Source organism: Crocuta crocuta, unplaced genomic scaffold (assembly GCF_008692635.1).
Source record: "Crocuta crocuta isolate KB4526 unplaced genomic scaffold, BGI_CrCroc_1.0 scaffold457, whole genome shotgun sequence".
Taxonomy (NCBI): domain Eukaryota; kingdom Metazoa; phylum Chordata; class Mammalia; order Carnivora; family Hyaenidae; genus Crocuta; species Crocuta crocuta.
This window is the reverse complement of record NW_027531318.1, coordinates 8,066,275-8,087,703: the sequence shown is the minus strand read 5'-3', so window position 1 is coordinate 8,087,703 and position 21,429 is coordinate 8,066,275. Positions and strand designations below refer to the sequence as shown.

Sequence of the window (21,429 nt, the reverse complement as noted above, 5' to 3'; positions counted from 1 at the left end):
TTTTTTTTTTTTTGTAATCTTGAGATAGGCAAAGACTTCTTAGGACACAGAAAACAAAAAAGATAAATTGGATTTCAAAACTTTAAAAATGTCAGTTTATCAAAATACACCATTAAGAAAATGCATACAGAGCCCCAGACTGAGAGAATTAATAATAAGTTGTACTTTTACATAATAATGGTATAGGAAGTACAATGAAAATAATATTCCATTTATATTATAATATATAAAATACTTGAATTCCAGGCATAAACTTCTAACAATGAAACAAAAGGAAAAAATAACTGGAGAGTTATACTTTATGCTTGATTGTACAGACTATAATAAAGATGACAACACTTCCTAATTTAGTAAAGATATTTTAATGTGAGACTAATTAATTTTTCTCAGGATATTTTAAATAACATTTTTAAATGGGATTTCCAAGCCAAGGAAACATGCCTTTGTTTTTAGTTTATTGACTGTTTCTAACAGTGTGTTTTTATCAGATTGGATTGTGGCAATCAGGAATTCTATAATTGGTCTTTGATTTGTTAGTGGATATTCAAACAAAACTTCCAAAAAAGGTTAAGAATACTGGAATAAAAATTAGGCCATGAGCAGCTCCAAATACCATAACAAGAAACATAATCTTAAAAAATGTCCTGAAGATGTATGCTTTAGCTGCAGATAAAACACATACCCCTATTACTGTTGAAACTGCACTTTGTAACACTGGATAGCCTAGCAGATACAATGCCTCGATTGTTTTTTGGTTTACTGAGGGCTTAGAACTGGAAACAAATGCGTAAGAAATGTGTGCAGAAAAATCGAAAGAAAATCCTATACAAATGACAAGATTAATCATGGATATGGAATCAAGATTGACATTCCAGAATGCCATGAAACCCGTTACTCCCACAATCACAGAAGCAATAGCAAAAGTGACCCACAAGGAACACAGTGGATGAGGAATTAACAATAAGGAAACAATAAACATGGCCGAGGATGCAACAATGACATTTCGAACAGTGTTTTCTAATATTGCAGTGTACTGATCAAAATATATGAATGCCTGGTTGTACACCATTAGGGGAATTTCACACTTCTCAGCTATGCCTCGTAACTGCAATAACATCATCTTCTTATTGGTTGAAGAAGAAACGCCCATGGTCTGAATGAAGCCCCGGGAAGCAATGATTTCATGTGAAGATGAAATATTAATATCATACATAAAAAGTGGAAAATTTGTTAAAAAATTGGGCAAACTGTTTATAAAAGTATTCTTATCATTTACACCTTGCCCGCTATTTTCCATATATTGCACATACTCTCGTAACCAAAATTCTGTAACATTTTTATCTACATAGTCACTGTTTTCCAAATCTGCCAGACATTTTTCCAGTTTTTGTCTAGCATCTTTATCCCAGTAGTCAAGAGTTTCAGTAACAATAACCATAACCCTGGGACCATAATCTGAAAAATAGTCTTCTTCTACATTAAAATAGGGCGTGATGTAGGAATCGTCACTTGCCAAATTTCGAAGGTCTAACCCTTCCTGCACTTGGAAACACCCATATATACTACTTACGATGTACAAAATATATAAAAGCACTACAAAAATCTTGGACTCAGTGCTTGTGAGAAGAGGGCCAAAATAGTCTCTGAAGAACAAATTCATTGGATGGATATCAGTTTCTTGTTCATCTGGGAGAGAATCACATGGGAGACAGCAGGACTTTTTAAATGGGGAACACTTTTGGTCAGGAGTTTCTGGCTTTTTCAACCAGCGTAGACAGACTACTTCTCTTTTACCATCCAGGGCCATAACTGCTCCAAAACAGGTGATGTTATAAAAATAACAAAAGAGCAGAGTTGTTCCTGTATAGATGCAAAAGTACTGTACGGACCTGAAAGAGGTCATAATCCCTGTATAGAAGGCCAGGACGTTGGTGATAGTGGTGATCGTAATGGACACTGCCACTTTGGAATAGACATTGGATAGCCGCTCTTCTATGTTATCCATGAAGCTGGTCTTCTGCCAGGCAGAAATCATTATAAACATATCATCAACCCCAACACCTGTTAAAAAAAAACAAAGAAACAATCTCCATACATATTAATATCTATTGAAAATTAAACACATAAACTCAAACCATCTTCTTTGTCCATCTCTAAGGTCTTATTTATCTTGCCTGATCTGTGCTTTGATACTACTACTTTCTCTGGTTGCCTCTAAATCCACAGTGGAATCCACCCCTTCCCCTGTAATAACTCTGTGCTTTATTCATACTCCTATTATTTGTACATAGCACAGGACACTCTATGCCTAGTCTTCATTTAAGGTGTTTTAATCATGAGTCAGGAAGCAGCATTAGCATTGTGTCTTTGATTCTACTGGATTACTTGAAAGATCATTTTCTCATAAACCATTTTACATGAATGCACAAACACATGAAGCCAACCTTCTGTTGCTTAAAATATAAACTGGACTTTTCTGTTCTATAGTTAGCATCTAACTATCAATGTGGTATGCTTTGAGAGGTACCACATAGTTTACACACCCAACACACACACACACACACACATACACACACACGTATCATTTTCCTGCTAGCCTGTATTTGATGCCCAGAATGTTGTCATTCAAACTTAACTTGCATAAGTTAAGGCATTGCTACTAAAATGCAAGTACTCTTGAGGTCGGAAATATGCACCAAAGTAAATCTTAATCCCTTATATATTAATGCCTACTAGGTAATTATTTCTTCTCCATGAGGATGTTTCATGACTAGTTTGGAATTAAGAAGACAGAAGAACATTTGAGGACATAGAAATCATCACTGAAGAGTGGAAAAGAAGGACTAGAAAGAAGACGGGATTAGTATGGACAGCATGAGCATGTTGCGGATCAATTTCACCTCTCTCAAGATTTCTTTTTTTTTTTTAATGTTTTTATTTATTTTTAGGAGAGAGAGAGAGATAGCGTGAGCAGGGGAGGGTCAGAGAGAGAGGGAGTCACAGACTGAAACAGGCTCCAGGCTCTGAACTGGCAGTCAGCACAGAGCCCGACGCGGGGCTCGAACCCACGAACCGCGAGATCATGACCTAAGCGAAAGTCGGCCGCTCAGCCGACTAAGCCACCCAGGCGCCCCATCTCTCTCAAGATTTCTACTAGAGTTGACACTACTTTCACTCATGTATACCTTTGTTTCCATGTATATTGATACAAATTTAATAAAATAAATAAGTAAATAAATAAACTGGAATAAAATGCTGATCTTAATTTCAATTTGGGGGGATCTTATACATGGATTACATGGGAGGGTACAGGGAATTACAACTTTGCCTCTGATGTTCTACGGGTATGAGCAAGAAGGTAGAAGGATTTAAACTGACACAAGTCTATACAGTCTGTCATAAATTGCATCCTGACATCCCATGGCTACCAGCTTTGAGGATTTCACTTGTACTCAGCTGGACAAAAGGGAAGAATTTGAAGTACTAGGACCAAGAATGAACTCTTGATATTTAGCAGGTATTTAAAAACTAGGTTTATGATTTGTCGAAACGTATTCAGAAATTTTCTTTGCACACTTCTTGCTTGAGTTGCTTAGATCTCTCTCTCACACACACACACACACACACACACACTCCTATGTACACAAAGACTATTCAATACTGGTTTTTCAACTAGTAAATTATTATAAACCAGTAAATCAATCATATACACTTTAACTATACTTATTTATGGCTGTGGGGAATACTGAGTGACTAAGGGTTGGTGTGTACTAGGTAGGTGTGTCCTAAAGAGCTAGGGTAAATAAGTTGACATCCAGCACACAGCTCATTCACTGTCTCCTCCAGGAAAGCAAATACTATTTCTTCCAAGGTTCTTATTTTCTAAAATATAAACACCTTTTTTTTCATGCTTATTGTAAAATAAATTCTGAAAGTGCAGGAAAATGCAGAGAAAAAATGTAAACAGTAATTCCACCCTACATTTTTATGTCTATCCATCCAGAATTTGCTCTATACAAATATGCACATGTAACTGTCTCTCTATTTCAAACACCCAGTTTCATAGCCAGCATTTTTCGTTTAACATTATATATCTACCTCTTTTTGAAGACTGAATATGATTCAAAAATTTTAACATTCTGTGTTTGAGTTGACCAATCCTATGCTGCTATGGGATTAGATTTTCAAAACCTCCCTGTTCTAAATAATGCCAAAATGAACATACCTGTTCTGCTTTTTGGGCACTTGTCTAATTGTTAGGGCAAATTCCTAGAAATGGAATTGGTAAACCAAAGGTATTTGCTGTTTAATATTTAAATTTTTTGATTTGCTGCAAAATTGGACTTAAAAAAGTGAGTAACAATTTTCTCCCAGCAGAATAAGTATTCATTTATATACAACATTCCTCAATCTTCAATCTTGCTAACATTTATTAATTTAATAAGAAGACAAGGTATCTCACTTTTGGTTTAATTTGCATCCATTCATTAATTGAGAAGTCAGATTATTTTTTCCCTCTCTTCCCAGCGGTTTATATTCTGGAGTGTGTGTGTGTGTGTGTGTGTGTGTGTGTGTGTGTGTGTTTGTGTGTGTGTGTGTGAGAACTGCCTGTTCACATCTCCTGTCTCTGTTTTTCCATTTGGGGTACTAGATTTTTCCACCTCTAAACACACATACTTCAACTTGATTTTTTTCTTTCCTGTCACCTCATTTTGGATCTGTGGAGCCACCTAATATAATTATTTTGCTTAATCTAACATAAATCCCTTCCCTTATCTATCTCCTACCCCCACATACACAATGTATAGCCTCACATTTGGTTTTACTCACCTAGAATAAGAAATGGTGAATTTGCAACTATGATCACAAATGGGATCCCAACGTACAACATCAGGCCAAAGCCGCTCACCACTGCCAAGGCAGCAGAAATTACTCCAAAGGCTGCAACCCACATTTTGTTTCGTATACAGTCACACCTGTACATTTGGAGGGAAAAATCATGGAATTGGTGGTGGTAGCTTCCACACTGAAATTCCATCAGTTTATAACATTCTCGACTTGGATATCTGTTCAGAAAGCTCCTGGGCAAGAATTCCCATACCTGTCACTGAAGACCTTTAATTCCCAGGCACTGTCCCAGACCAAGTGGGAAAAAGGGCAAAGTTGTGAACCTGTACTTTAACCAAACTTCCTGAGCAATTCTGCAGCTAAGCACCAATATACTCACCAGCAGTTCAGGACCATAAAGATATACCAAACACTTCAGATGGTTAATTCCACTCTGATCTTCAAAGGGTATAAATGAAAGACAACAACAAAGGGAGGGCAAGCTCTAGCAGAGAAAGTGCCCATATTTAGTGCTCTTTTCACCAACCTTGACTCTAACTAACCATAGATGCAATTCTAAACAGCTCTTGTATTCCAAAACCAGTTCAATAGTATTGTGGTTAACAGAATGTTTGAAAGTCTCCTAAAATGTTTTCAGAATTCTTGTCTACTGGTGAAGCGAGTTCTAAAAGTTGCTACTAATTGCAAAAGAATTAGAAATGCAGTCCAGTTTTTTTTTTAAAAAAAGTTTATTTATGGAGCACCTGGGTGGCTCAGTCAGTTAAGCGACTGACTTTGGCTGAGGTCATGATCTCATGGTTTGTGGGTTTGAGCCCTGTGTTCTGCTCTGTGCTGATGGTTTGGAGCCTGGAGCCTGTTTTGGATTCTTTGTCTCTCTCTCTCTCTCTCTGCCCCTCTCCTGTTCATGCTCTCTCTCTTTCTCTGTCTCTCAAAAATAAATAAACTAAAAAAATTAACATTTAGTTATTTTTGAGAGAGAGTGTAAGTGCGGGAAAAGCAGAGAGAGAGAGGGAGAGAGAGAGGGAGAGGGAATGAGGGAGAGAGAGAAAGAGAGAGAGAGAGAGAAAAAACCAAGCAGGCTCTGCACTACAGGTGCAGAGCCTGATGTGGGACTTGACCCCACGAATAATGAGATTATGACCTGAGCCAAAGTCAGACGCTTAACCAATTGAGCCACCCAGGTGCTCCTGTAGTCCATTTTTGATAATGCTGACTGTACCTTTTTCTTTGCTGGACCAACAGAAATGGGAATATACAGACAGCATTTTAAAGTATGGATTAGGCACTTTACCTACCCAATAACCACAGTATTACATTTTAAAATATTCACAACCACCTCTGGTTTTATATTTTACTCTTTTGTTAACTGCTTCAAAACAAATGACTGATACTTGTCTCTAGATATTTTTAGGAGGACAGAGAAACTAAGTTTGGATTGAAGTCTAGGAGAGTCAACTATGGAAATGGAAGCAGCGATTCTAATACAGCAACATGACCATGACCTTCAGGCAAGACAATAGTAAAATTAGCTAAACTTTCTTATTCTGAAAAACAATTTCTACACCAAGGTTTTATTTCACTTTTTTTTTCAACCCAGCAGTGCTATGAGTTAAATTGGGCCCCAAAACAACCACATATGCAAAATTCCAGGGCAAAAGTAAATTGCTTCCTTAGAATAAAATTCGATTAAAACGAATACTTTCTTAAAACAACAATATTGGTTTATAGCCACATAAACTAAGAAAGTAACAAAGATGAATTTTGAAATCAGAAAGATTAGTGAGTTACATATGACAGGTTTATTTCCATTCCCTCTTTCAAGCTTCTAGATTTTTTGGTGTAAATTTTTCAGAGAATGTAGTGGAGGGAGTGAATTGTATTATCGGCTATAGTGACTTTATTTTGACTAGGTGCTGAGTTGACTTTGTCTAAATGATCTTTACTTTAATGTTCAATAGACAATGGAAAGAAAGATTTGAAATGGAACACGGTAGGAGTTTGGTGAATACACTTGCAGATATTCCAGTCACCAAGAGTTATTTTTTTTAAGTTTATTTATTTTGAGAGAGAGGGGGAAAGAGAGGGAGGGAGACTGACAGAGAGAGACTGAGAGAGAGAATCCCAATCAGGCTCCACACTGTCAGCGCAGAGCCCAAAGGGGAGATCAAACCCATGAACCATGAGATCATAACCTGAGCCAAAGTCTAGAGTCAGACGCTTAACTGACAGAGCCACCCAGGCGCCCCTGAGAAGGATTTTGTTTTAAGCAGTTTATCAGAATGACCTAGAAAAGTCTTAGAACTTTAGATTTCCTGGAACCCAGCTATGCAAATCCTGATTCAGTAGGTTTGTAGTGAAGCTGCAGAATCTTCATGTCTAACACCTTCCTCATGTAATTTCTGTGAGGGCAGCAAGATGGCCAATCTTTTGAATTTTTTACTAACTTGACACAGAAGGGCTAAAGTAGAAATTATTATAGTTAGACAACAATTACATGTTTGGTGAGAGATCCACATCTTCCATGAAAGGTAATGATGTTTCTTTTTTTTTTTTTTACAATATTTTACAATATTTTTTACAATATTTTTAAAAAATATTTTATTTACTTCTGAGAGAGAGAGAGAGAGAGAGCATGAACAAGGGAGGGTCAGAGAGAGGGAGATACAGAATCTGAAACAGGCTTCAGGCTCTGAGCTAGCTGTCAGCAGAGTCCAATGCGTGGCTTGAACCCACGAACCATGAGATCATGACCTAAGCTGAAGTCGGACACTTACCTGACTGAGCCACCCAGGTGCCCCTGATGTTTCTTATCAGTGAGCAATAGTTTACAGTGTATTTGAGAAGGGAAAGATTTTCCAGATTGTTTCAGAAATTGATCTAATATTTGGTGTAAATGTTGTCATTTCCAAAATGTCAGACAATTTTGAAAGAGTCCGGAAGATCAATATATCACTACTTGCTATAGGATAAGGTTCAAGCTAGAGCAAAAACTTGAAAAAGTTTGTTCATATGACTTCACAATAAGTCAATATGGAACACTAAAATGTGTGCAAATAAGAGTTCTGTGAGAGGTAAATGCATATGTGTGAAGAATAACCTTCATATGTAAGTGTATATGAGTCAGGCAGGATGGGCAGTGTCTTCGGGACTGTCTAGGAGGCCCTGCCCAGACCAGACATAAGAGATTCTCAGTGATAACAGAGAGGTGGGAGTGGGAGAGGCCCAAGGAACTTACATACACACTCAAAGGAGAATTGGTTTTATTTTCAAGCCCAGAGAAGGCATGTATTGAACCATCATGGCAGCAGCTGTGCCTTAAGTATTTCCCTCCTCCCTTTCTTTTTCTCCATGGACATGCTCCACCTAACTTAGCAAGATGGGAGGTAGGAAGAGAAGGGATAGAAGATGGCTGAATCAACAGAATGGGAGAAGAGATTCGCAAATGACATATCAGATAAAGGATTAGTATCCAAAATCCATAAAGAACTTACCAAACTCAATACCTGAAACAATCTAGTGAAGAAATGGCCAGAAGACATGAATAGATACTTTTCCAAAGAAGACATCCAGATGGTCAACAGACACATGAAAAGACGCTCAACATCTCTCATCATCTGGGAAATACAAGTCAAAACCCCACTGAGATACCACCTTGTACCAGAGTGGCTAAAATTAACAAGTCAGGAAACAACAGATGTTGGCAAAGATGTGGAGAAATGGGAACCCTCTTGCACTGTTGGTAGGAATACAAACTGGTGCAACCCCTCTTGAAAACAGTATGGAGGTTCCTCAAAAAATTAAAAATAGAATTACTCTACAACCCAGGAGTAGCAATACTAGGAAATTATCCAAAGGCTACAGGAGTGCTGGTTCATAGGGGCACATGTACCCCAATGTTTATAGCAGTGTTATCAACAATAGCCAAGTTATGGAAAGAGCCCAAATGTCCATCAGCTGATGAATGGGTAAAGAACGATGTGGTTTATATATACAATGGAATACTACTTGGCAATGAGAAAGAATGAAATCTTGCCATTTGCAACAACATGGATAGAACTGGAGGGTATAAAGTGAAATAAGTCAGTTGGAGAAAGACAGATATATGTTTTCCTCATTTGTGGAATTTGAGAAACTTAACAGAAGACCATGAGGGAAGGGAAGGGGGAAAACAATTTCAAACAGAAAGCAAGGCAAACCATAAAAGACTATTAAATACAGAGAACTGAGAGTTGGTGGGGAGGGGGCGAGGTAAGGGGAAAATGGGTGATGGGCATTGAGGAGGGCGTTTGTTGGGATGAGCACTAGGTGTTATATGTAAGCGATGAATCATGGGAATCTACCCCCAAACAAAGAGCACACTGTGTCCACTGTATGTTAGCCAACTTGACAATAAATTATATTCAGAAAAAAAAAGAAAAAAGAAAAAGAGGACTGGTGAGCTCCTTTTTCCCCATTAAGGGCTATCCCATGCAGCATGCTCTAGCAAAGGGTGCTGGAGGGTACCTTAGCTTTAAATCAAATACCACTTTTGTTTATTACATGGACACGGACATGGACATTTTAATTCTGACTGGAGGATTTTGTCATACTTACAAATGACCACAAAAGTCACAGGGCCTGCCTGAGTTTTCATGGGGCAGAGGAAGAACTTGCTCTTACCTACAAAACTTAAAGGGAACAAAAGAAGACAAAAATAAAGTTGCTTTATGTTTATATCTCATGAGTCCTATGTGTTCAGTATGCTGGTTGCATAAACATAAAATCTTCAAAGACAAATAAATATAAATAATTTTCTAGGGGTGTCTGGCTGGCTCAGTCGGTTAAGCATCCGACTCTTGGTTTTGGCAGGTCATGATCTCATGGTTCGAGAGGTCAAGCCCTGCGTTGGGCTCTGTTCTGATAGTTCAGGACCTGACTGGGACTTTCTCTCTCCCTCTCTCTCTGCCTTTCCCCTGCTCACTCAAGCACACACACTCTCAAATTAAATAAACATTTAAAAAATTATTTTCTAATTGCTTTCAGTACAAGATTTTCTATACTACTGTCCATAATTATTTGTAAAGATAAGCAAGAATTGATATAAATTTGTATCTTCAGAACCAACTACCTAGAAGGAAAGTTTTGTCAAGCCAATTGGTACCAATTGTTGGTACCTTGGAGATTCCACGCTAGTTTAACATTTTTAAAAAAATACTCTAATCATTTAAACAAAACTGAATTTTGTCTTTTCTCCTTCTCATCCTTCCTCCCCTACTTTCTCCCTCCCTCCCTTTTACTCTTCCTTCTTAGTTTTTCGATTTTGTTTGTTTTCTAGGGAATGTGGTCTTTCTTTCCAAAATAACAATGCTGCAAGGTAGTTTATTAAGTCTATTGAGATACCCATCATGGTTAATTCCCTTTACCTATTGGGGTCTTATTTTTCTCTACTTTAAAATCTAGAGAGCTGAGGGGCACTTGGGTGGCTCAGTCAGTTAAGCATCCGACTTCGGTTCAGGTCATGGTCTCACAGTTCATGGGTTCGAGCCCAGCATTGGGCTCTGTGCTGACAGCTAGCTCAGGGCCTGGAGCCTGTTTCAGATTCTGTGTCTCCCTCTCTCTCTGACCCTCCCCTGCTCATGCTGTCTCTTTCTCTCTCAGAAATAAATAAAACATTAAAAAAATAAAATCTAGGGGCTCCTGGGTGGCTTAGTCGGTTAAGCGTCCGACTTTCGCTTAGGTCATGATCTCGGGGTTCATGGGTTCGAGCCCCGCGTCAGGCTCTGTGCTGACTGCCAGCTCAGAGCCTGGAGCCTGTTTCACTCTGTGACTCCCTCTCTCTCTGACCCTCCCCTGCTCACGCTGTCTCTCTCTCCTAGAAATAAATAAAACATTAAAAAAAAATTAAAAAAAATAAAATAAAATCTAGACAGTTGAATTATATCTATGTTCCCAAACATACATATACATGAAAATCAACTAGAGACATTTTTGAAATACAGATTTTCAGACTGAAACCCCAGAGACTTGATTTAATACATGGGTTCAGAATATGTGGGTTTATAGTTCTCTCTGGAACTCTGCTATGAGAATCACTCAAATAATATTTTCTATGGGGTTACTTCTACAGCTAAATACTTGTGTTTGCTGATATTTTCATATTTTAGCTTTCTGATTACAAGAGCCCAAACTAACCTTAATGCCTAAATAACAATTTTAAGTGCTTAACAAGGTGAATCCCACATCAAAACAATGAGGACACATAAGTCAGTTAATTTGGAGACTAATTTTTTTATGTCGTTAAAAGTACTAGTTCAAATTTACAACAGAAATAAAGACTTGTTTAATTCTATCAGCATATCTGCTTCCAAAGGGAACAATTAATCACATTGGCACAATATGTAAGGTAAAAAAATATATGCCAAATCAAACAAAAGTGGCTATAATTTCTTTATTTCTTTTTACTCTTCCATCTGATTGTACAGTGTTGCTAAAGGGGGAGTGGGTGGAGAAAAGACAGTTTAAAAAATACAAGCTTAGTGCTGGACATCAGCAAAACATGGAGTAGGAATTTTCCAAGTCTCATCCTTACACAAATATAGAATAACGGGCATATATTTTCAGAATTCTGTGAACTCTGGAAAGCAGTCAAAAGCTTATGGCAACTAAGCAAGTGCTAAATAAAAGAAAAGCAGGGGAGCACTTCAAATCAGTAGGAAGGTTTTATAGTGATTTTACATGCCCTGTCTCCCTCTCCAGAGTGGTAGAAGTCTTAAAGTGGCAGTGATCATAAGGTGGCAGATGTGTTAAAGTAGCCACAGTCCCAAAGTGGCAATAGCCTTAAGACAGCAGCAATCTTAAAGTGGTAATAGCTTATGTTTCCATGATGGAGCCACTTCCCTGTTTCTGGAGGAATCAGAACAGATCTTATTCCTAAAATATTTTATATGTCTGTTCTAACATATTTGGGGACTACCTGAAGGACTGATGCAAGGCATTCCTCTGTTTTGTCTTACTCACAACTCAGGTTGAGAAAGCTGGAAACACCACAAGTTGAATTAACAAACCTCAAGTGCATAGAGCAAAGGATTACAGCTCAAAAATACAAAGGCTGCCTACGGAAAAAGATGAGGAGCATTTCTCTGGGAATTTAGGATATTAAAAAGCACTCAGATATCCTGGGGAACTTAGAAAATTACCCAGGGCAAGATGTATCCTCAGAAAAGACATAAGCTTTCACCTAGGGCTGATCCCTAGGTATAGTGTAAGCCTTGCTAAATGTTGGAGGTTCCCGGCACAGAACCATTTTGCAAACACTGAGAGAGCTCCTGGCATCCAAGGAAATCTATGTCAAAACACTAGCTAAGGTACAGAAACTTCAGTGTCCACAAAAACCAAGAATTAGTCTTTCAATAATAGTTTGGGATAACCACTAAGAAAATGGACTATGAATCTTAAATAAACCCATAGGAAAATAACAGAAGACTCTAGGGAAGGAAGACTCTAATTTCCAGTTAGCCAAATGTCCAGTTTTCAACACCACCACCACCACCAATAACAACAACAAAGCACAAAGTATATAAAGAAAGAGGAAAGTATGGTTCAAAATACATATGAAACAAAAGAAATAGAAATCATCCTTGAGGAAAGACAGAGATAGGACTTACTAGACAAAGACTATAAACACTCTTCTATATATGCTTACAGAGCTAAAGGAGAGCTCTGACAATAATAAAATTGAAATTAGAAATCATATGTGAGCAAAATGATAATATAAAGAGGTAGAAAATTTTTAAAGGAACTGAACAGAAATTCTGGAACTGAAAACTACAATAACTGAAATGACAAAAAACAAACCCAAAACACTAGAGGTATTCAACATCAGGTCTAATACGTGAAGAATCAGTGAACTTGAAGATAAGACAATTGAAATTATGGAGTCTAAGAGACAGAAAGAATAAAGGATGAAGAAAAATGAAAAGAAACTCAGGGATCTGTAGGTCAACCAGCCAGTAGACTAACATATACATTATGGGAGTTCCAGAAGGAGAGAGAGAAAAGGAGGCAGGAAGAATATTTAAAGAAAGAATCACTGAAAACCTCTCAAATTTGTTAGAAGACATGAAGCTACAAATCCAGGAAGCTTAATGAAGTCCAAATAGGATGAACTCAAAAAGACCCAGACTGGGAGCATTATAATCAAACTGTTGAAAGCCAAAGGCAAAGAGAATCTTGGGAGCACATAGAGAAGAGCAACTCACCACATATAAGGGATCCTTAATAATTATGAAAGATGATTGCTCATTAGAACCATGGAGTCAAAGGGACAGTGGGATATTTATAGTGCTAAAAGAAAAAACCCATCAACTGAAAATTCTGTGTTCATCAAAACTGTCCTTCAAAACTGAAGGAGAAATTAAGATATTCCTGATAAACAAGAGTTAAGGAGGCTTGTTACCATTAGACCTGCCCTATGAAATGGTAAAAGGAATCCTTCAGACAGAAATGAAAGAACAATAAAAAGTAATGCTAAATCATATGAGGAAATATATGTCTTAGTCAAATAAAACAGCAAGTATTATTATATTTTTGGTTTCTAATCCTATATTTTATTGCCTGCAGAATTTAGAACATAAAAATAATTATAAATCTATGTTATAGGGCATACAGTGTATAAAGATGTAATTTGTGACAACAACATAGAGTGAGGGACAGAGATGTATAGAAGCAGCATATTTGTGTGTTTTTGAAGGTAAGTTGGTATCAGTTTAATGCAGATTGTTTTAAATTTAGAATTATATGAATCTCCAAGGTAACAATAAAGAAAATCTCACAAAATCATTGCAAAAGGAAATGAGAAGAAAATCAAACAACTCACTAGAAAAATAGAAACTAAACATAGAAGAAGGCCATAATGGATGGATTGAGAGACAAAAACTGTATGATACATAAGATACAAATAGCAAAATAGCAGAAGTCTTTCCTTGTCAGTAATTATTTTAAATGTAAATGCATTAAACTCTCTAATAAAAGGTTAGAAATTGACAGAATTGGTAAAATAACATGATTCAACTATACACTGACTACAAGAGACTCATTGTAGATCCAAAGACATAAATAGAATGAAAGTTAAAGGATGGAGAAAGATATCACATATAAATAATAACCAAAGGAGGGCAGGGGTGAATATACTTCTATAAGACAAAATAGATTTTATTTTAAAAGAGACATAGAAGGGCATTATATATTGATAAAAAGAATAATTCATCAACAAGATACAAAAACTACAAACATACACGCACTGCCAATAGACACCCAAAATATAGGAAGCAAATATTGACAGACTTGTAGAGAGAAATACATGGAGAATTCAATATGCCGCTTTCAACAATGGATAAAACATCTAGGTCTATAATCTAGGTCAAGAAAACGGAAGAAATGGACAACATTAAATAAATTAGGCCTTACAAAGATATATAGAACACTCAACCCAATGATAGCAGAATATACATTATTCTCAAGTGAACATGAAACCTTCTCTGGAATAGATCATATATTAGGTCACAAAACAAGTCTGAAAATTTAAAAATATTGAAATTACACAAAGTATCTTTTCAACCAACAATGGAATGAAGCTACAAATCAATAAGAGGGAAAATTGGGTAATTAAAAATGTATGGAAATTAAGCAACGCACTATCAAATAACCAATGCATCAAAGAATAAATCACAAGGAAAATTAGAAAATACTTAGCAACAAATGAAAATAAACACACAGCGTATCATATCTTACAGGATGTAGCAACACCAGTGTTCATAGATAAATTTATAGTACATTAATAATTTAAAAAAGATCTTCAATCACCTTATGGTGCTAGATATCTCATAGAAATAGAAGCAAAATAAAACAAAACAAAATCCGAAGCTAACAGAAGGAAGGAAACGAAAAGATTAGAATAGAGATAAGTACAATTGAGAATAGAAAAACAATGGAGAGAACCAATAAAACCAAAAATTGGTTATTTAAAAAGATCAATAAATTGACAAGCCTTTATCTGGAGTGACAAAGAAAAAGAAAGATACAAATAACTAAATCAGATTTGAAATTGAAGACATTATTATTAACCTTAGAGAAATATAAAAGATTATAAAAGAACACTGTAGGTGTGTCTGGGTGGCTCACTTGGTTGAGCGTCTGAGTTCGCCTCAGGTCATGATCTCAAGGTTGATGGGTTTGAGCCCCGCACTGGGTTCACTGCTGTCAGCGCAGAGGCCACTTTGGATCTTCTGTCCCTTCCACCCCTCCCCACCCTCTGCCTCTCTCCTGCTCATGCACTCTCTCTCAAAAATAAATAAACATTAAAAAAATAAAAAAGAATACTATAAACAACTTATGCCAATAACCTAGATGAAATGCACAAATTTCTAGAAACACATAAATGACCTAAACTGACTCAAAATGAAATAGAAAATCTCAACACACATGGAACAAGTAAAAAGATTGAATCAGTAACCAAAAACCACCCAACAAGAAAAGTTCACTGGTGAATTTTACTAAACATATAAAGAAGTGACACCAATCCTTCTCAAGTCCTTCCAAAAAATTGAAAAGGAAGAAACACTCCCTAACTCATTCTATGAGGCCAACATTACACTGATACCAATCCCAGACAAACACTACAAGAAGAAAAGTATAGATCGATATCTTATGAATGTATATACAAATGTCCTTAATAAAATTCTAGTAAACCCAATTCAATAGCACATTAAAAATATACATCATGACCAACTAAGATTTATCCCAGGAATGCAAGAATGGTTCAACATGGGGAAAATCAATCAAGTAATATATCACACTAATAGAGCAAAGGATAAAAACTACATGATCATCTTAATATATGCAAAAAAGGCATTTGACAAAATCCAACACCCATTTACGATAAAAAAAACAAAAACAAAAACAACTTCAGGGGTGCCTGGGTGGCTCAGTCGGCTAAGCGGCTGACTTTGGCTCAGGTCATGATCTCACAGCTCGTGGGTTTGAGCCCCATGTTGGGCTCTGTGTTGACAGTTCAGAGCCTGGAGCCTGCTTCAGATTCTGTCTCCCTTTCCCTCTGCCCCTCCCCCACTCGCACTCTGTCTCCCGAAACCAAATAAACGGTAAACAAACAAACAAAAACAAAAAACAAAACAAAAAAACTTCAAAAACAAGGAATAGAAGGGAACTTCTCAAAACGATAGGGGACATTTATAAAAACTGAATTGCTAACAATATACTCAGCAGTGAAAGACTTAAAGTTTCCCTCCAAAATCAGGAACAAGATAAAGATGCCCATTTTCACCAATGACATTTGACTCTGTAGTGGAAGTGCTAGCCAGAGCAATTAAATAAGAAATGGAAATAAAAGGAATCCAAATTGAAAATGAAGAAGTATATCTATTCCTTTTCATAGATTACATGATTCTATATATAAAATTTCCAAAGAATCCACAATAAAACTAATAGAGTTAATAAATCAGCAAAGCTGCAGGATACAAGATCAACACACAAATATCAGTTGTGTTTCTAAATATGTGCAGTGAACAATACAAAACTGAAATGAAGAAAGTAATTCATTTAGTGTATAAAATAATAAAATATTTAGAAATAAATTTAACTAAGGAGGTGAAAGACTTGAAAGCTACCAAAATTTAGTGAAAGAAACTAAAGAAGACCTAAATTAATGGAAAGATATCCTTAGTTCATGGGGAGGAAGACAGTATTGTTAAATGTCAATCTCACTTAAAGCACCTTATAGATTCAACACAATCTTTATCAAAATTCCAGTGGCCTTCCCCTCCCCCCAGAAATGGAAAAGCTAACCCTCAAATTCATATGGAATTGCAAGGAGCCCTAGATATCCAAAATAATCATGAAAAAGATGAAAAAAATTGGAGGACTGAGATTCCCAGATTTCAAAACTCATAACAAAGCTACAGGAATCAAACCAGTGTGGTACTGGCACATCAACAGACATGTAGGCCAATGGAATATAATTTAGAGTCCAGAATTAAACCCATACATCTACAGCCAATTGATTTTTGACAAGGATACCAAGTCCAATCAACCGGGAAAGAATAATCTGTTCATCACATGGGACTTGGAAAACTAGATTTCCAGCAATGAACATAGAAACATGGATATACAATGGATTTCCATGCACAAGAATGAAATTAGACCCCTACTCATACTATATATACAAAAATAAACTGAAAATTTATCAACAACTTAAATATAAGGGTTATATATATATATATACACACATATATATACATATATACACACATATATACATATATATAAGGTTAATTAGAAATTAAATATTAACCATGAAACCCTTAGAAGGAAACATAGGGCAAATGTACATGACATTGAACTTGTCAATGGATTCTTAGATACAGCACCAAAAGCGTAAGTAGCAAAAAAAATATGATAAAGTGGATTTCATCAAAATTAAAAACTCTTGTGCATTAAAGACAGTATCAACAAAGTGAAGAGACAATACACAGAGTGGGAGAAAATATTTATAAATCATATATCTGATAAGGGTTTAGTATTTAAAATGCACAAAGTACTGAGGTGCATGGGTGGTTCAGTCAGTTGAGTGTCCAACTTTGGCTCAGGTCATGATCTCACGGTTTCTGGGTTCACGGCCTGCATCAGGCTCTGTGCTGGCAGTGTGGAGCCTGACTGGAATTCTCTCTCTCTTTCTCTGACCCTCCCCTACTCATCCTTCCTCTCTAAATAAAAAAATAAACTGAAGACCAAATATACAAAGTACTCATCAACAATAGATCTCAACAACAAAAAGACAACCAAATTAAAAAATGAGCCAAGGACTTGCATAGATATTTCTCCAAAGATGTACAAATGGCCAATAAACACATGAAAAGATACTTAACATCATTAGTAATTAGGGAAATGTAAATTCCAACCACACTTTGACACTATTAAGATGGCTATTATCAATAAAACAAAAAACAAGTGTTGGTGAGGATGTGGAAAAATTGGAACTGTTGGTACGATTCGGCAGTTCTTCAAAGAACTGAACATAGAATTATCACACCACTCACCAATTCAGTTTCTAGGTATATACTGAAAATAATGGAAAACAGGAGCTCAAACAAATATTTGTACATCAATGTTCATTGCAGCATTATTCACAAAAGCCAAAAAGTGGAAACATTCCAAGTGCCCATCAACAGGTAAGTGTATAAACAAACAGTGCTGTATCTATACAATGAAATATCAGTCACAAAAATGAAGTTTTGATAAGTGTTACGATATAGATGAACCTTGAAAACATGCTGAGTGAAATAAGCCAGTCACAAAAGTACAAATATTGTGTGATTCTACTTATATGAAATATCTAGAATAAGCAAATCCGTAAAGATAGAAAGTAGATGAAGGTTAGCCGGGACTGAGGGGAGGGTCATGGAGGGTTAGTTCCTAAGGGTTATACAGTTTCTCCTTGGGGTGATGGAAAAGATTTAGAAATAGATCGTTGTGATGGTTGCACAACAGTGTGAATGTAGTTAATGCCACGGAATTGTACACTTAAAACTGATTAAAATGGCATATTTCATATCTTTTATATGCATTTTGCAAACCACAAATATATGTTAAAAAGAGTTAAAAAAAAACAATAAAACCATTTTACCTGTAGCATGATATGATTGCAAATAATATGATCAGAAGGTATGCCAAGTGAAACAAAGGGATCACTGTCCTGGAAGTTGCTTCAAATTCCAGTTGTCTAGACATTGATGTAAAGTACACCACCTGCCACAAAAATATACCCAAGTAAATAACTTTTGATTCCAATATTTGTGTGAGTTAAAAACCCTATTGAAACACTATAGCTTACTGATTGAAATGACATGTTAAGATTTAGTAAAAGATCAAAATATGTGAGTCATGATTTTAGAATAAAGAAGATTAATATAGGTGTGCTTCTTCCCCAAATCTGTGGCACGCTTTCCGAAGTTTCTTTCCAAAACCCAAAGTTTAAATCTCCTGAATACACAAAATCTGAGGTCTACCTGCGATTATGAAATCATTCGTAACTACAGAAATTGTGGCTTTTTCTTTTTTTTTTTAATGTTTTTTATTTATTTCTAGGAGAGAGAGAGACAGCGTGCACAGGGGAGGGTCAGAGAGAGAGGGAGTCACAGACTGAAACAGGCTCCAGGCTCCGAGCTGGCAGTCAGCACAGAGCCCGACGCGGGGCTCGAACCCACGAACCGCGAGATCATGACCTAAGCGAAAGTCGGACGCTTAACCGACTAAGCCACCCAGGCGCCCCAATTGTGGCTTTTTCTAAATTTTTAGTAGGTTGTTGTCTCTTACTATTTTAATTGCATCGATATTTCAGAAAGATCTGGTATTTTTCCAGTATTTGTCTCACTGACCAGGGTTATTCACAGTATTAGTTTCAGAATAGCTAGCATGTGCCTGGCACTAGGCTATAACTTACTTGGAAAATGGTGAGCTAATTCTCTTTTCAATTATACCACGAAACTTCTTAAAAGTTTGTTGCTTTTATTTAGATGAACTCCAAACACATTTCGGGGGGGGGTTCCCCAAACAGGAAAGACTTTAAGAGTAAGGATTTTAGAGTAATTTGACTAGAAAACTTGATGATCAATGTCTGTACTGAGCAGACCTACCTTAAGGTTGTAGGATTTGTGTTTTCCACCAGAGTATTACTAAGGATTTATGATGTGTGGTATCCTTTGATGTGTGAGATTAAGGAAGTTGGATTAAGTGCTAAATACAGTGGAGCACTCCCAACTGCAAATCTGGACTCCGTCAAATAATCGGGGGAGTGCTACTACTTGGAAAACTTGTTCTTATCCCCCCCCCCCCCACCTTCTCCTGGTCTCCCTGTAAAACTCAGCCACCAAGTACCTGGATCTTCTTCAAGGCCAGACTCTTCTCCATGTTGCTAAACTGGTTCAGGAAATGAATCAACCACGCCTTGCTACGCTCGTTTTCCTCTCCAGCCTCAGTTTTCAGGAAGTAGAGCAGCCTCATGGCTTTGGCTTCCACGAGTAACTGGTTCATTCCTGTCCTCTCGCCTAAGAAAGTTCCTCCAATAGTGCCGGCCAGGTAGAGGGGCTGACCCGTGTGGTTGTCGATTGGGAAAGTGACATTTCTCAGGTCGAGGTTCCTGTTCATTTGCCAGGCAGACAGGAGTGGGTTGGAAGGCACGCAGAAACCCTGGTACTTGGCGCACACCTGACTGTAGCGGATCTGGGTTCCGTTTTCCCCCGTCGCATACAAATCCTGTATCGCGTAGTCCACTTTACTAACTTCTGATAAGATTGTTTGGTCTAGCAGCGAGGTGGTGTTGGAGACCGCTAGAATACAAGCGAAATTGACCTCGGTGCTCTTCCTGGAGACAGAGAAGCGGTAAGAGTCGTTGGCGGTGAAATGTTCCTGCACAAAGCGCCGCTCGGCCTTGGCCGGGCTCCCTATTGGGGTGTACTGCTCCTCGAGGTTTTCTTCTTCATCCTTGGGCAGGTAAATCAAGCCGGTGCCCAGAGCGGCCGTCAGCACCATGGGCACCAGCAGGAAGATCCAGGGGTGCGAGCCCACTTCCCACCCCAGCCTTCTGAAGGCGCGGGAGAGGGGCGCCTCCAGGCAGTCGGTGTGGCAGCGGGGTCTCTCGGACAGCTGGTTTTCCGACGGTGATGCGGGCAGGGAGTCCCCCTTCACTGACACCGAGTGTGAATGGGACGCCCCGGCGGGCTCTGGGAACTGCCCCGAAGCCCAGTTCAGTTCCCGTTTCTGTCCTTGATCTGACTCAAAGAGCTGCTCTGACTTGTGCTTGGAGGCCCTGAGCCGCTCTGCGCCCGCCCCTGCCTCCCCCTTCGACGGCCTCCGGGAGTCTTGCCCAGGCCGGGCCTCGGCTTCTCGCCTCCCGTCCAATTCGGGCTCCGGCTCCTCCGCTGGGGGCTCCCGCTCCACTTGGGCCTCCGTCTGCAGCCCGGCCTCTGGCGCCACCTTGGGGGGACTAAGGCTCATTTCCGGGAAGGAAAGGCAATGTTCTCAAACCCGACAGCCGATTTGAAAGCAGCCACTGGACAGAGCGCCCATCTGCACCCCACCCGACGGTTTCCTGGAGAAATTCTAAGGAAGTCTGTTTGAGCTCCGGCTGCTCGCGCCTGGATCCCGGAGGCTTCGTTGGGGAGCACGTGTTTTGAGTCCTAGCCTAATAGCCCCAAATTCGCCTGTGGCGAATGCCTGCTGCTCCCAGGACTTTTAATACACAAATACTTCTCAACGGTAAGATGCATGCCTCTTCTACAAGACTTACACTTTGTTGGGNAACCTTTCTTTGGATCTCCAGTGACACAGTTCTCCGATAAGGAGAACCTGCTACACTTGATTTAACGATTCTTTGTGTTAAGTACAAACATAACATATACGTTCTCCTTGTAAATAGAGTAAATAAGCTGAAAAGTGAGTGTTTATCTTTGGTCTATTCCACAGGTCCCAGGATGGAGGGACCTTGTGTTCATGTCACCATTTTTATGAAAACCATTACCGACCTATTAACAT

General features: G+C 38.0%; 1 protein-coding gene across 1 annotated transcript; it reads right to left on the bottom strand.

The window, feature by feature from the left end:
- Positions 1-346: 346 nt before the first annotated feature.
- On the bottom strand, positions 347-20,892 carry PTCHD3 (patched domain containing 3). The gene is made up of 4 exons (XM_077771783.1): positions 19,774-20,892; positions 18,524-18,645; positions 4,831-4,976; positions 347-2,061 (listed from the first exon to the last, which is right to left on the bottom strand). The coding sequence occupies exons 1-4, from the start codon at positions 20,890-20,892 to the stop codon at positions 545-547; spliced, it is 2,904 nt and encodes a 967-aa protein (XP_077627909.1). The 3' UTR covers positions 347-544.
- Positions 20,893-21,429: the final 537 nt, after the last annotated feature.